Source organism: Zootoca vivipara, chromosome 9, assembly GCF_963506605.1.
Source record: "Zootoca vivipara chromosome 9, rZooViv1.1, whole genome shotgun sequence".
Lineage (NCBI taxonomy): Eukaryota > Metazoa > Chordata > Lepidosauria > Squamata > Lacertidae > Zootoca > Zootoca vivipara.
Genome location: NC_083284.1, coordinates 63,365,852 through 63,380,560, shown reverse-complemented (window position 1 = coordinate 63,380,560; position 14,709 = coordinate 63,365,852). Strand labels below are relative to the sequence as shown.

General features: G+C 42.3%; 1 protein-coding gene across 3 annotated transcripts in view; it reads right to left on the bottom strand.

Moving 5' to 3' along the window:
* ARAP2 (ArfGAP with RhoGAP domain, ankyrin repeat and PH domain 2) overlaps nucleotides 1-14,709 on the bottom strand; it is a 126,817-nt gene that overhangs the window by 91,370 nt on the left and 20,738 nt on the right. For all 3 annotated transcript variants that reach the window (XM_060278928.1, XM_060278927.1, XM_060278929.1), the window contains 4 exons: nucleotides 11,104-11,180; nucleotides 6,258-6,346; nucleotides 2,614-2,961; nucleotides 1,050-1,119 (listed from right to left, as the gene is read on the bottom strand). In XM_060278928.1, the coding sequence (XP_060134911.1) occupies nucleotides 1,050-1,119; nucleotides 2,614-2,961; nucleotides 6,258-6,346; nucleotides 11,104-11,180 (584 nt within the window). The remainder of the gene's footprint in view (nucleotides 1-1,049; nucleotides 1,120-2,613; nucleotides 2,962-6,257; nucleotides 6,347-11,103; nucleotides 11,181-14,709) is intronic.

Here is a 14,709-nt window from a genome sequence, read left to right as displayed (position 1 = left end):
CAGCCCAGGATTGTATTTTAGAACTGTTTTTACACTATTTTTCTTAATAACCATGTGTGTGATTTTGCAATTGTAAGCTAACATCTGGAGTCTCCTCAAGAGGATGGGTATAAATGTTTTAAACCAGGCATCCCCAAACTTCGGCCCTCCAGATGTTTTGCACTACAATTCCCATCATCCCTGACCACTGGTCCTGTTAGCTAGGGATCATGGGAATTGTAGGCCAAAACATCTGGAGGGCCGCAGTTTGGGGGTGCCTGTTTTAAACGGACAAAAAACGTAGGATTATGGGGCTGCCATCCACTATGGCAGAGGTGGGAAACCTCAAGCCCAAACCTCTCTAGTCAGCCCTCCAAACTTTCCCCAGCCCTGCTCTTTGACTTGCTTGAGTGCTTTGACTGCAAAATGCCCTCGAACTCTGATAGTGCTTCTTGCTTGCATGGACAGAGGGAGGTGTGTGTAGAAGCCTCTGTCCTTTGTGTGGCTGGAGTATATTATGGCCTAGTCTACTGAAGTTGAAAGTCATCTCTTTCGCCGCATACACTTTGGCCAGTGCTCACACACCACTGGAATACAGCTGCTGCAAAGTTGCCCATTAGGAAGTGCATCCCTTGGGCTGAAAAAGGTTTCCCACCGCTGTGTTATGGCAACTGCTTCTTTCACCCTTCAATGCATATTTTGCAGAATTGGAAGGTGTGCAACATTCCCCTAAGTTTGTACAACCAGTAAGCTGCAACTAAGTACAGTGGTACTTTGGATCTCAAACGCCACTTGGCTCCTGAACAAATTGGCTCCTGAATGATCGAAAACCGGAAGTGAGTATTCTAGTTTTCAAACATTCTTTTGGAAGCTGAATGTCCGATGGGGCTTCTGCAGCTTCCGATTGGCTGCAGGAGCTTCCTGCAGCCAATCAGAAGCCGCGCTTTGGTTTCCAACCGTTTTGGAAGTCGAACGGACTTCCGGAACGGATTCTGTTTGAGTTCCAAGGTACGACTGTACACACTAACAGATCTGATCGAGTACATATTTTCTGATCAGCACAAACTTACTTTGTCATTATTGTAATAAGAAATGCTGTCGCCGTCAAATTTTACCCAGCGCTTCTGAAACACATGTTTTCTGTGTGCAAATCAAGAAAAAGAAAAAAAAAGTTATTTGGGAAGGTGAAACAACAAAGGTGCAGATGAATCATCATCATCATCATTTTATTTGTATGCCGCCTTTTCATCGTTCAAGGAGGCTTACAACATTAAAAGATTTACATAATTACAAACATTAAAAAGCATAAAAATAAAACACACCAGAAAGTACACAACCAAAGCAAAACTATTTCCACGTAAACCATAAGAAGATGTAAAAATAAAGATACAAAGAATTGTTTTTAAAAGGGCTATCTAAGGTATCTAACTGTTGGAGATGCAATAGGGGTAATGCTTCTGTAAAACATATGTATTTTCATTGTCCTATATTGAAAGAGTTTTTGGCAGAAGGTACCTGAAACCATTGACAGAACAGTATGGAACAGCCTTACCTTTACATAGCAAAATATCCTCTTGAATTATATACCCAGCACATGGAACCTTACCAATACGAGTGGGCTCTCTGTGCCCTTACCACAGCAAAAAGACTGATACTGATGAATTGGAAAAAATTAAAATGCATCTCCCTCCTACGATTGGATAGAAGACTTATGCAAACTCACAACATACAGACAACTTGCATACAAACAGAGACTTGCCATGGGCAAATTCAATGATATTTGGAATCCATTCTTACAAATACTGTAATAGGTTAAGATCTGGTGAAGTACAATAACAACCTTGGAAAATATACAGTTTGGGGTTTTTTTCCCCCTTTGTTTTTCCTTCTGCACGGGTTCTGTTTCTCTTTTTCCTTTTCTCTTTTTTTGTCTGCATCTCACCATGTTTGGGGCATATACAGTGGTGCCTCGCTAGACGAATTTAATTCGTTCCACGGGTCTTTTCTTAGAACGAAAAATTCGTCTAGTGAATCCCATAGGAATGCATTGAAAAAAATGTGAAATTTTTTTTGCCCATAGGAACACATTAATTGAATTTCAATGCATTCCTATGGGAAACCGTGATTCGCTAGACGAATTTTTCATAAAATGAATTCGTCTAGCGAGGCAACTTCCGCTCGAAAAATCCTTTCGTTAAGTGGAAATTTCGTTAAGCAGGGCATTCGTTAAGCGAGGCACTACTGTATAGTTATGCGCTTTTTGAACTTTCAATAAAGATGTTACAAAAAAAGAGAGAGAATTAATATCAATTACAACAATCAGCTGCAATCCTTTGCACACCACAGTGGGGCGTATTTCTGAGTAAGCATGAAGCGGAGTCTGCTGACAGGCTGCAATCCTAGCCCCAGTTGATTGGGATCATACCCCATTGGGTTCAATTGGATTTATTTCTGAGGAGACATGGTTAGGATTGTGCTGTTTATCTACCATTTCTTACAAAGCTATTGCTGCCCATTAACCTCTCAGCCTTTTCAGAAGATAAAAAAAAGGGAGAGCAAGCAGGATCAGTCACCTACTGTTTACATGTTACAAAGTCCCATTAAGAAACATTCTCCAAGTTAAAGATGACATACCCCTGAGGAGACAACTTATCCAGCCATCCTTCTTTAGCCTTCTTTCCTGCAGGACCATAAAAGCAAGCATAGGGTGATATTGAGTCTTTGGGGCTACTGGCCGATTCTTCAACTCCGCCATGGTGGGAAGAATATATCGGCTCCTTAGCACTGAGGTCGAGCTTCCCACGTCTGAGCCTTTTTGATGTTTTATATTTTCCTTTCTGTGTATATCGAGCATATTCTTTCACTGAAGAGCATTCCGATTCCCCAGCAAATCTGTTTGGCGGTACAAACGTATCCTCCTGGGGTACTAATTCATTGTCCGCCACATCTTCAGCCGTTTTCTGTTTCTGATTATTAAGAGTACTGAAAGCAAACACACAAAGTAACGCTACTTCAGACAATCAATCTTTCTCTTTTGCCACAGGGCATTGCAATTTAATTTGGAACAACAAGCATATGAAAACAACAAAACATCCCACATAAATGTCGTAAAGAGACCTGCTGAAGTCCGCCGTGCTTTTGAAAGAAAAGAGAACCTTTTTTTTTTTCAGGCTGAGGGCTAAACTCCAGAGCCAGAGGCACAAGTGACCACAGCAAAAAATGTAAATTTTACCTTTTCTCAGGGGGCTGGTTTCTGCACACACACACACACACACACACACACACACACACACGCCTCTGTCCAGGAAAACAACGTCACATTTCCAAGAAACATTCCAGCTAGGCAAAAACACTCAAGGGGGGGGAGTGCAAAGCAGAACTGGCAAGGGGTGTCAACTGGGGAGGGGAGTTGTGGTTCAAGAAGGAGGTTAGCTTGGGAAGACTCCACATTACAACTGTAATGAATGGTGCCTCCAGCTGAAACATACAGGCCAGGGGTCAGCAAACTTTTTCAGCAGGAGGCCGGTCCACTGTCCCTCAGACCTTGTGGGGGGGCCGGACTATATTTTCAAAAAAATATGAACGAATTCCTATGCCCCACAAATAACCCAGAGATGCATTTTAAATAAAAGGACACATTCTACTCATGTAAAAACACCAGGCAGGCCCCACAAATAACCCAGAGATGCATTTTAAATAAAAGGACACATTCTACTCATGTAAAAACATGCTGATTCCCAGACCGTCCGCGGGCCGGATTTAGAAGGTGATTGGGCCGCATCCGGCCCCCAGGCCTTAGTTTGGGGACCCCTGATATAGGCAGTGCTATGCAAATATGTTTCCTCCTGTAGGTAAAAAGGTAAAGGTAAAGGACCCCTGGATGGTTAAATCCAGTCAAAGACAACTATGGGGTTGTGCTGCTCATCTCGCTTTCAGGCCGAGAGAGCCGGCGTTTGTCTACAGACAGCTTTCTAGGTCATGTGGCCAACATGACAAAACCACTTCTGGTGCAACAGAACACCGTGATGGAAACCAGAGTGCACGGAAATGCCGTTTACCTTCCTGCCACAGCAGTACCTATTTATCTACTTGCACTGGCGTGCTTTTGAACTGCTAGGTTGGCAGGAGCTGGGAAAGTGCAATGGGAGCTCACTCCATCGTGGGGATTCGAACTTCCGACCTTCTGATTGGCAAGCCCAAGAGGCTCAGTGGTTTAGACCACAGCGCCACTTGCATCCTTGTAGGAGGAACTACCTACCACCATGCAGACCAAACTGGAAGTAATAGACAAGCCTTGAAGCCCAACTGGAGCTATAAAACAAACCTCAGGCTACTCTGAGATACCTACAGGGTTGTACAATCAATTTCAGGCAAATAGGAACTGGGATGACATTTTAATAACAACAACAACAACAACAACAACAACAGGGTGGGGTGGCCATATTTTTGCTCAGGTCTATGATTCTACATCCCTGCTATATCTTGTATTTAGAACTTTGGCAACCGATTGTTGGTCTCTGTTGTCTAATATAACGTCTAATGTTTTAAGATTACGTAAGGTTTTCATTTTTATATCGTTTTATATATTGTTGCTCTTCAAATGAAGGTCAGTCTAGAAAGAAACCACTACGAATACATGGGATGCTACTAAACAGTTCCACTAGCGCAAGTACTTTTGGCTGGGCAGTGGAATTTCTTCTCCCTCTTCCCTTTCTGTGAACCCCCTAACTATGTTCAGGGGGGTTCTCCCAACCCTCTGGAGAATATTTAGGGGGCACACAAGGAGAAGAAGTTCCTTTGCACCGTGAAAAGTGCTTGGGCTAGCAGAATTGTTTAGTTGGATATCGCCCAATGATAATAAATACAGGGCCTATTTTATGGGTGGTAGTACTGGTGACTGTGAACATGGATTATCAACGTGCGTTTTTAAAACCCTATTTACTACTATTTTGAACCAAAAAAATATATGATGAAAGCAATAACGCCAAGTGAATGTAACTCTTCTCCAGTTTTCATCTTGTAAACACTTAGATCTGCTCCTAAGCATGTTTACTGTAACATAAGCCCCACAGAATTCGGTGGAAATTACATCCTAGTAAGTGTGCTCGGGAGGACAGGCACTTTGTACAGGGAAGCGGGGAAAAGGCAGTCAAAGATAGTAGTATTTGCAATGGGAGGATATTAATCTGAAATATACAACTAGCAGAGTTCTGGAGAGCCAGTCTTTCTCGCAGCACAATTGTCCTCTGACCATTCCATTATTAAAGATGTGTGCCTTGGGCCATTTTATCCCTGCTTCGCTACGCACATCTTAAAGGGGCAAACAGGAAAAAATAATAATATTTGAAATAGCCCTAATCCTCACTTCCACACCAGGTTTACCAACTCAGAGGTGCCTCTCTTGGTTGGTAGTGATTCCCTAGAGCAGCGTTTCCCAAAGTGGGTGATACTGCCCTCGGAGGGGGGGGCACTGCAATGATCGGAGGGGCAGTAGTAACCTCAAGGTGCAATTGGGAGGCACTGAATAAAAATGGGGGGGGGTGGAAGCAAAAAGAAAGATAAGAAAATGGGCTTCACCCAGGCCCAGGAAGTGGATCACAGCTTGCTCATCCTTCTCATTGGGGTTATTTCTAATGTTATCCTCCGTTATCTTAATTTTCTGTATGTAATGCAAATGTTACTACAGTTGAGCTTAATAAATAATTTTATAACTTATAAGCTCCCAGTGTCTTATTTACAACAACATCTTTCTTTACTATGGAAATATAGCTACATAAAAGAACACAAATTTGTCACTGCATCTTTCTGTTTCCAGGGGGCGCTGATTGTTGTTGTTGTTTTTTTCCTCTGAAAAGGGCCAAATAAAGTTGGAGCACCTACACAGCTGAACACTTTTGACCATTGTCAGCTTCTGGTGTAGGATCAGGCGTCCACTTTAGCACAAACAATGGAAAAAGCTGAGATTTCTGAAAGAAGATTTCAGAAGATTTCTAGAAGAAGAGAGCAGCATCAGCACAGGGGTGTGTGAGAACCAGACCACATTGGCTTCCTGTGGCTATTCCCATACAAAGGCAAAAAGAAATTCATTGAAATACTGATGATGATAATAATAATAATAATAATAATAATAATAATAATAATAATGTATACAGGTTGCAAACAAGATGCAATTTCTCAGTATTAAAAAAAATCCTGATTCTGATACACATGTTCTAATTCCAAGCATTTAAATCAAGAGAGGGACGTGTGACGTTTAACCAAAAGTTATAATCCAATACCGTGTTTTGTTCAGAAGGCTCTCCCTGTGAGTGCTTTCATCGTCTCTGTTCTCTTCTGGTGTGCTTGAAAGTTCTTTGACGTAGTTTTCCTGCAAATAGAGATTCCAAAGCTGAACAGTTAAACGGGTAATTGTTGGAGAGCTAAAAGGCTTTCGGTTGCATCCAGAGATGTCCATGCACAAGCAGAAGAGGCTTCCAGTAACTCAACAGGATTTCATCCTCTCTTCCTTCCTGTGTACCCTCAAAATCTGCTTCTAAAGGAATATTTTTGGGAGGAGGATGAGAAGCTGGACCATAAAGAAGGCTGATCGCCGAAGATTTGATACTTTTGAATTATGGTGCTGGAGGAGACTCTTGAGAGTCCCATGGACTGCAAGAAGATCAAACCTATTCATTCAGAAGGAAATCAGCCTTGAGTGCTCACTGGAAGGACAGATCCTGAAGCTGAGGCTCCACCTCATGAGAAGAGATGACTCCCTGGAAAAGACCCTGTTGTTGGGAAAGATTGAGGGCACAAGGAGAAGGGGACGAGGGATGAGATGGTTGGACAGTGTTCTTGAAGCTACCAACATGAGTCTGACTGGGAGGCAGTGGAAGACAGGAGTGCCTGGCGTGCTCTGGCCCAGGGGTCACGAAGAGTCGAATATGACTAAACGACTAAACAACAACAACAATCAAAAGCTTCAAGGGAGGGGGGAGGAGTGCAAGGTGAAGACTACTCATGCAACATTGTATTCCACCCTTTAAAATCACTACCACAATCTTTATGTTACTGTATCCACCAGTTTTATTTTGGGTGGATATCTATGTAAAATGTGCTCTCTGGTATATATGTCTTCCTTGTAAAATAGTGAGTTCTTGTTCAGACAATTTTAGAACTATGTCAAATTTCTATACCATGAAACACAAACAGGGGGTGGGCAGATGTGGGGGACTCCCTGGTCCTGAATGGGGTAACTGTGCTTCTGAAGGACCAGGTGCACAGCCTAGGAGACATTTTGGACTCACAGCTGTCCATGGAGGTTCAGGTCAGTTCTGCATCCAGTTCTGCATCCATCTGGTATGCAAGCTGAGACCCTACCTGCCCGCAGACTGTCTTGCCAGAGTGCTGCCTGCTCTAGTTATCTCCCGCTTGTACTACTGCAATGCACTCTACATGGGGCTACCTTTGAAGGTGACCCGGAAACTACAACTAATCCAGAATGCAGCAGCTAGACTGGTGACTGTGAGTGGCTGCTGAGACCATATAACACCGATGGTTTCTGAACACAATTCAAAGTGTTGGTGCTGACCATTAAAGCCCTAAACAGCCTCAGCCCAGTATACCTGAAGGAGCGTCTCCACCCCCATCGTTCAGCCTGGACACTGACGTCTAGCTCCGAGGGCCTTCTGGTAGTTCCCTCCCTGCAAGGTTATAGGGAACCAGGCAGAGGGCCTTCTTGGTAGTGGCACCCGTCCTGTGGAATGCCCTCCCATCAGATGTCAAGGAAATAAACATCTATCTGACTTTTAGAAAACATCTGAAGGCAGCCCTGTTTAGGGAAGTTTATAATGTTTGATGTTTTATTGTGTTTTTAATATTCTGTTGGGAGCCGCCCAGAGTGGTTTAGCTTGTGAAATGTAAGTTCTTGGCCAGCCAAGATTTAACACAGTGGACAAATTTGGATCTATCCCAATGGCTGTCAGGCTGACTTTGTCCTGCAGGCCAGAGTTTGGACACCCCTGTCCTGAAGATTGACAACTTGCACAACTGAAGAAATTACGGCATCTTTCTTACCAGAAGATCTTTCTCTGGTTTATCATTGCACTGCTTTCTTTAACTGATGAGTATTCGGGGAGGGGGAGGGAGGGTGTTATTGGTGTATTATTATTTTTGTGTGAGAGAGTCTTTGTTTATACTACTGTGAAATAGATTTCTTTAATAAGCTTGCTGTGTAAACCACCTAGAGATCTTGCCTATTAATCAGTATATAAGAATTATAAATGAATAAGTGTGAAGTCATACACCCACTCTACAAAAAATTAAAAAGTTAAACCACAATAGGAAATGCAGAAGAGGAACCATTCTCCACCTGGCCTCACACCAGCCCAATCACATTTGCAGTGAGAACTCGCTTTATTTTCCTGTTGTCTATTCACAGTATTGACTGTTTCCCACTAAGTGATCCTTCAGACATGCAGGTCCCCACCCAGTAAGATGTCCCCATATGCAAAAACAGCTAAGCAATGCAATTATCCCAGTGTTTCACAAATTAACTGAAGCGGTTGAATATTTTCTTATTTTAAGGATCCATTAAAAAACAAATTTTGAGGGTTATCCAGAGTTGTAGTGATGAAGCTCCAGCTAAAAATGTAGCTCTGCTGGTCCAATACTGTAATTATTTATTGGCTATTAAACAATGCCTTTACTGTTGAGGATATTGTCACTTAGGTTGCTATCCTATGCACATTTTTTCCTGGGATTAAGTCCCACTGAGCACAGTGGGATTTACTTCTGAGTAAATATGCATAGGATTTTGCTGACAGTCAGGTTGTGTAGGAGGAGCACAGAGAGAAGAAACGCCATAGTGCATCTGCACTAGTAAAAACCGGACACCTTCATCTGCCCCAGCTGCAACAAAACATGTCTCTCCCATATCTGTCTCTTCAGCCACGGTAACTCTCCAATGGTTTGACTTTACCCCCAAGGCACACTCTTCCATTGTCTCCTGGGACAGACAGATGCCAACAGCAACAATATATATATAACTGCTAAACTAGTTCTACACATCCAAGTGCAGGGATTTTGAGATTGCGTCAGGCGAGGCAGCAAACCTCTGAGGGATATTTCCAAAACCAGTCTGCAATAAAGCCAACATGATGCCCTCCAGATGTTGATGAACTATAACTCCCATCATCTCTGACCACTGGCAATGCCAGCTAATGGGAACTGTAGTCCAACAAGATCTGGAAGGCACCACATTGTCTAACCCTATAATAAAAGGGTGAGAGGGTTTGCACTTCCGAATAGAGGGTGCGGGGATTTTAAAAAAACCAAACTGGGCAAATCCTATCTCAAGTATTGCTTTAGAACACGTAAATTGACTGCTTTAAAGGGCAGCATGTTGAACAAGAGGCTTTTTGTGACTGTCAACCTTGAGGTGGGGAGTATCATTGCTCACTGATTACTTCTTTCTTGGTGGAAATCACAGCCCAGTATCGCTAACATCCAAGCTCATTTTTCAGCACAGACAAACGCTTTAAGTTCCAACTGATTCACCTTCCTCCTTCAATTCCCCAGTGTCTCATTAATATGTTTCTCCAGGCATCCCTCCGATAAACTAAAACCTTCTGTTCTCCATGTCTGGCCCAATATCCTTCTTCAATCTTACATCTAACCACACAGAAAACCTGTGCTGTCTCTTGTCTGCAATGCCATCTTAGTTTCATATCATTTTCCCTGTCATTAATCCTGCAAATGAAACTTTCATAAAGCGATGACTGCATGGGATCTGGGTTTTATGCAAACTCAACAAGGCATCTATTTATTCTTAATATATGTTTAGGAATACAGTAGAAAACAATCAACCTTCAGTGGATATCTTTATCCTTGCTGGGCTGAAACAAGAAGTGAAGGCTAGGCCCAAGAGCAGGCATCCCCAAACTGCGGCCCTCCAGATGTTTTGGCCTACAACTCCCATGATCCCTAGTTAACAGAACCAGTGGTCGGAGAAGATGGGAATTGTAGTCCAAAACATCTGGAGGGCCGAAGTTTGGCGATGCCTGCCCAGACTGACAAGACAGTAGCTCTTCAGAAACAAATGGAACCCAGAAGCTGTTGCTACAGTTCCCAGTTCAAAAACCCTGGCACCCTAAACACATGCATCATTTCTTAGCTGAATTAAACAGAGTACAAATCGCCCAATTCGATCATAGCTCATTTTCTGTTATCTTCTTCTTCCCCTATCTTAATGAGTCCAGTCTTCTAGATTGTTCCATATAAAGAAAGTCAGTCTCTTTTAACTTTGTGGGCCTCCTAATAAGTAACACAGTTTATAAGTCAACTCCTAGCATTCCACTCCTTTCTCCCAATATTTTGTCACACTCTTATGTGACCAAGAAAAAGAACACAGGCCGGGACTAGATGGATGTTTGGTAAACAGTCTTGGCCCAGTATACCTGAAGGAGCGTCTCCACCCCATCATTCAGCCCTGACACTGAGGTCCAGCGCCGAGGGCCTTCTGGCGGTTCTCTTCCTGCGAGAAGCGAAGTTACAGGGAAGCAGGCAGAGGGCCTTCTTGGTAGTGGAGCCCACCCTGTGGAAATCCCTCCTATCAGATGTCAAGGAAATAAACAACTATCTGACTTTTAGAAGACATCTGAAAGCAGCCCTGTTTAGGGAAGTTTTTATTGTTTGATCTTTTATCGCTTTTATTATAATTATTATTAATATTCTGTTGGGAGCCTCCCAGAGTGGCTAGGGAAACCCAGCTAGATGGGCTAGGTATAAATTATTATTATTATTATTATTATTATTATTATTATTATTATTATTGTTGAGCAAGCTTAACACTAACTCCAGTAGTGTTCATGCACGAGCCCCTTTACTTTATTCCATAACATTTGTTGCCAAAAATGAAGTTCTGCACTTGACAAAATCTGTTCTGCAGTCTGGCACTGGGTGGCCCAGATGATGATGATGATTTTATTATTTATTGAATTTATATACCGCCCTTTACCCAGAGGTCTCAGGGCGGGTTCACAGATCTCACTAACAGGAGCTGCTACAGGGCATATAATGTGCTTTTATTATCTCCACCCCACCCCATTATGACAAAAGAAATTTTGCTAGTAAACGACAACTCACTGTGTCTTCTGGGCCGCTGATAAGGAAGGTTTCCCCATATGGAGAGATGGGAGGTGGCTTTTCTTCATCTGAGTCTCCTTTAAAAGAAAATAGGGTTTGCTTCAAATAGGCACACAGAATTGCTCAATTTCTCTAACATGATAACCTGCACACGGTCTCCCAAGATAAATGCATGCACTCTATAAAGAGAAGAGCATGGAGTTGCTATGAAGAAGAAGAAGAGTTTGGATTTGATATCCCGCTTTATCACTACACAAAGGAGTCTCAAAGTGGCTAACATTCTCCTTTCCCTTCCTCCCCCACAACAAACCCTCTGTGAGGTGAGTGAGGCTGAGAGACTTCAGAGAAGTGTGACTAGCCCAAGGTCACCCAGCAGCTGCATGTGGAGGAGCGGGAGACGCGAACCCGGTTCCCCAGATTACGAGTCTACCGCTCTTAACTACTACACCACACTGAAGTGGTACCTGTGATGGCTAATTCCCACTTGATGATACAATCCAGGAATAGCTCATGTGATGCCTTTCAGATGCTGTAGACTACAAGTATCATCACCTCTGACCATTGGTCATGCTGGCTGGGGCTGATGAAAGATGTGACACAAAACATCTGGAAGGCAACACATTGGCTAGTCCAAAGGCAACCAATAAATTGATGCACGCACGCAACTCCTAAAAAGATTGTCATACAAAAGTGTTCAGATTTTTTACATTTCCTATTATCAACCATCAACTCTTTATTTAAAGCTGACTGAAACACCATCAGTGTACCAATGATACCAATTTAAGCAGATGGTACTTGATCCAGTATTAAACTATACAAGTCTCCTTCAATATACACATTTCAGAAAATAATATGGGTACCCATTCACCTTATTTAACATTCATTTCACTAGAACCTGCTTCTAAGTAAGCCTCAGGGCTGCTGCCAATGTTAATTAAAACTTCTGCAAAGGTTCATGTTTAAACTCAGTGCCTCCACTTTCTCAGAAACCTATTCAGCACATTTTAATTACACTCTAGTGAGGCACATAGCAGTCTAAGGCAGTCTAAGGTTGCCTCTTTTTCCCTCTCAAAAAAAAAGAGTATCACAATGTGGTATCAAGGAATTGTTCCCCAGATTACCACTGTTTAGGCTGGGAATACTGTTGCTAATGTAGCCAGTATGACACACCACACAAGTGAGGTATCAACAGGTTGAGAGAACCACACAGTTTGGAGAAGTACAAAAAAATAGAGGGGGGAAACTTAAAAGGAAGAAGAACACTCAAATAGCCTAATGCTATTTGGGGGGACGTGGCAGAAAGACATGGAAATCCAAGTGGGAAAGGAATGGAATGGAGTAATGTAGAGGAAGATCTGGCTGGCTGGCTGAAACACCAGTAATGGGGCATGTGATGAACTACTATATTCTGATCTAGACCAAGAACACCATCTAGGGCATCTGGGAATCTGGACCCCTAGAGGGCAATCCTATGTGGAAGCAACAGCCTTGATTTTACAGTGGTACCTTGATTCTCAAATGCCTTGGTACTCAAACACCTTGGTTCCCAAACGCTGAAAACCCGGAAGTAAGTGTTCCAGTTTTCAAACATTTTTTCAGAAGCCAAACATCCTGTGCAGCTTTCGGCTATTGCTTCCTGCACCAATCAGAAGCTGTGCCTTGGTTTTTGAACGTTTCGGAAGTCAAACAGACTTCCGGAATGGTTGAGTTTGAAAACCAAGGTACCACTGTATTTGGTGCTTTCATTTTTGCTATTTATTTTACGTTTTTGTTTTTGAGACTTTTTTAGTTAATTTGTTTTTGTGACTGTGTGGAACCCATTTCAGCTACTGATTGATTGTGTGACTGCGGAAATGGATAAAAGCCCCTCATCCAAACAATGACTATCATCAGTACAGCTAAGGGGAAAAAATTAATTTTTATCTTCTACAATACTGTCTTATTTATTTCATAGTACAGTACATTGATTATTGCTTTCATTTTTATGGATCAATGGCCTCGTTAGTAAAATTCATGTGAAATTGCTGTTTAGGGGTTGTTTTTAAAAGTCTGGAATGGATTAATCCTTTTTGCATTACTTCCTATGGGAAAGCGCGCCTTAGTTCTGGAACACTTTGGGTTTGGAACCGACTTCTGGAATAGATTAAGTTTGAGAACCAAGGTACCACTGTATTTCCAATCCACTTCCCAAGTTAAATATCTTATTTTGCAGTAGCCGATTGGCTAGCTCTCTTGCAAAGGAAATGCAAACCCATCATAAAGGTGAAACCATTGTGAAAGAAAGTATATTTATGATTAGTTTCCTTGACCTTTCACATCACTGATGGAGCTTCTTGCTTCTTTGGTCCAAGCTACACTCTTTACTTAGAAAAGAAACCTGCTTCAACTCATGATAGATTCCATAAATGTGGGCTAGAGCGTCTTTGCTTCTTTGGAACCATGCAAGTAAGGTGGTCAGAGATGCTATGCAAGGGACTAAGATCATCTTTTCCAGCATCATGTTGACTGAATGAAGCTGAAGCTTTCCAGTCATTACTATTTCCAGCCAGAAAGCTGTGGATGTAAACTTTAAAAAAGAATCAAAAGGAAGATCAAAAAAGAAAAGAAAACCCACTGCCTTCAAAGTCATCTCATCATTTCCAGGGTGCAAAGGGGTGGGAGGGGAGGGGAAGTTGTTTCATGGTTTTTAAATGCCTACAGCTGACAGCAGGGTTATTTTGCAGAGCACAAAATGTGCCTGAACGTGTCCAGGTTAAGCCTTAAATATGAGCAGGCAGAAGTTCACTTCAAGCAGTTGTTTAGCCATTTTCAGGGGTGGGTGGGTTAGGAACGCTATTAACTCTCCTTAATCCTTTGCCCTCAAGGAGAGTGTCAGCTATTCAATTAAACACCAGAGCAAGGATTCAAACAGCCATGCGACTAGTTCCGCACACCCAAGAGAGATTCAGACTTTCCTTTGAAAACCAGGAAGAGTCTTAAAAAAAACCCCAAAAAAACCCCAGAGTGTCTAATGGAATAGGAAGGTTAAAGAATAAATGTTTGTAGGGGTGTGAGAGGGTAAACGAGGTAGGGGGGGCCTTTGATCTTATGGGAGGGCCCACCGTGTCAATCATTCTCTCGGTCTGGGCTCAGGAACCCTCTTGACTTTAAACAGCATTTTCCGATTGATGAGAATACATCCCTGCTGCTCTTGTTGTTTTGTCGTTTTCACTGTGAAATTTAGCTTTGATCTTGTGCTATTTGGATAGCTGGTTTAACACCAGAACATTTTGTAGGTGCAGTCCTCTATGCACCTTGGACTGAGGACTGTGTGAGAATGCTAATGAGCAGGGAAATGAGCCAAGAAAAACCCCTCTTTCTTTCTCTTTCTCTCTGTCTCCTCTCATTCATTCACACATACCAATTGAAACACATCTCAGTTTTTCCTCTGTTAAACACATGTCCTTTTGTCCCATCTAGTCATAGACCAAGAGGTTCTTTTTTATATACAATAGATTCTCATTCAGTTTTGAAAACCTCAACACATTAACTTCAAATTCAATATTCTTGCAAAATGAACAAGGTGATATCCCATCCTTACCTCTGTGGTGTCTTCATTTCCACCCA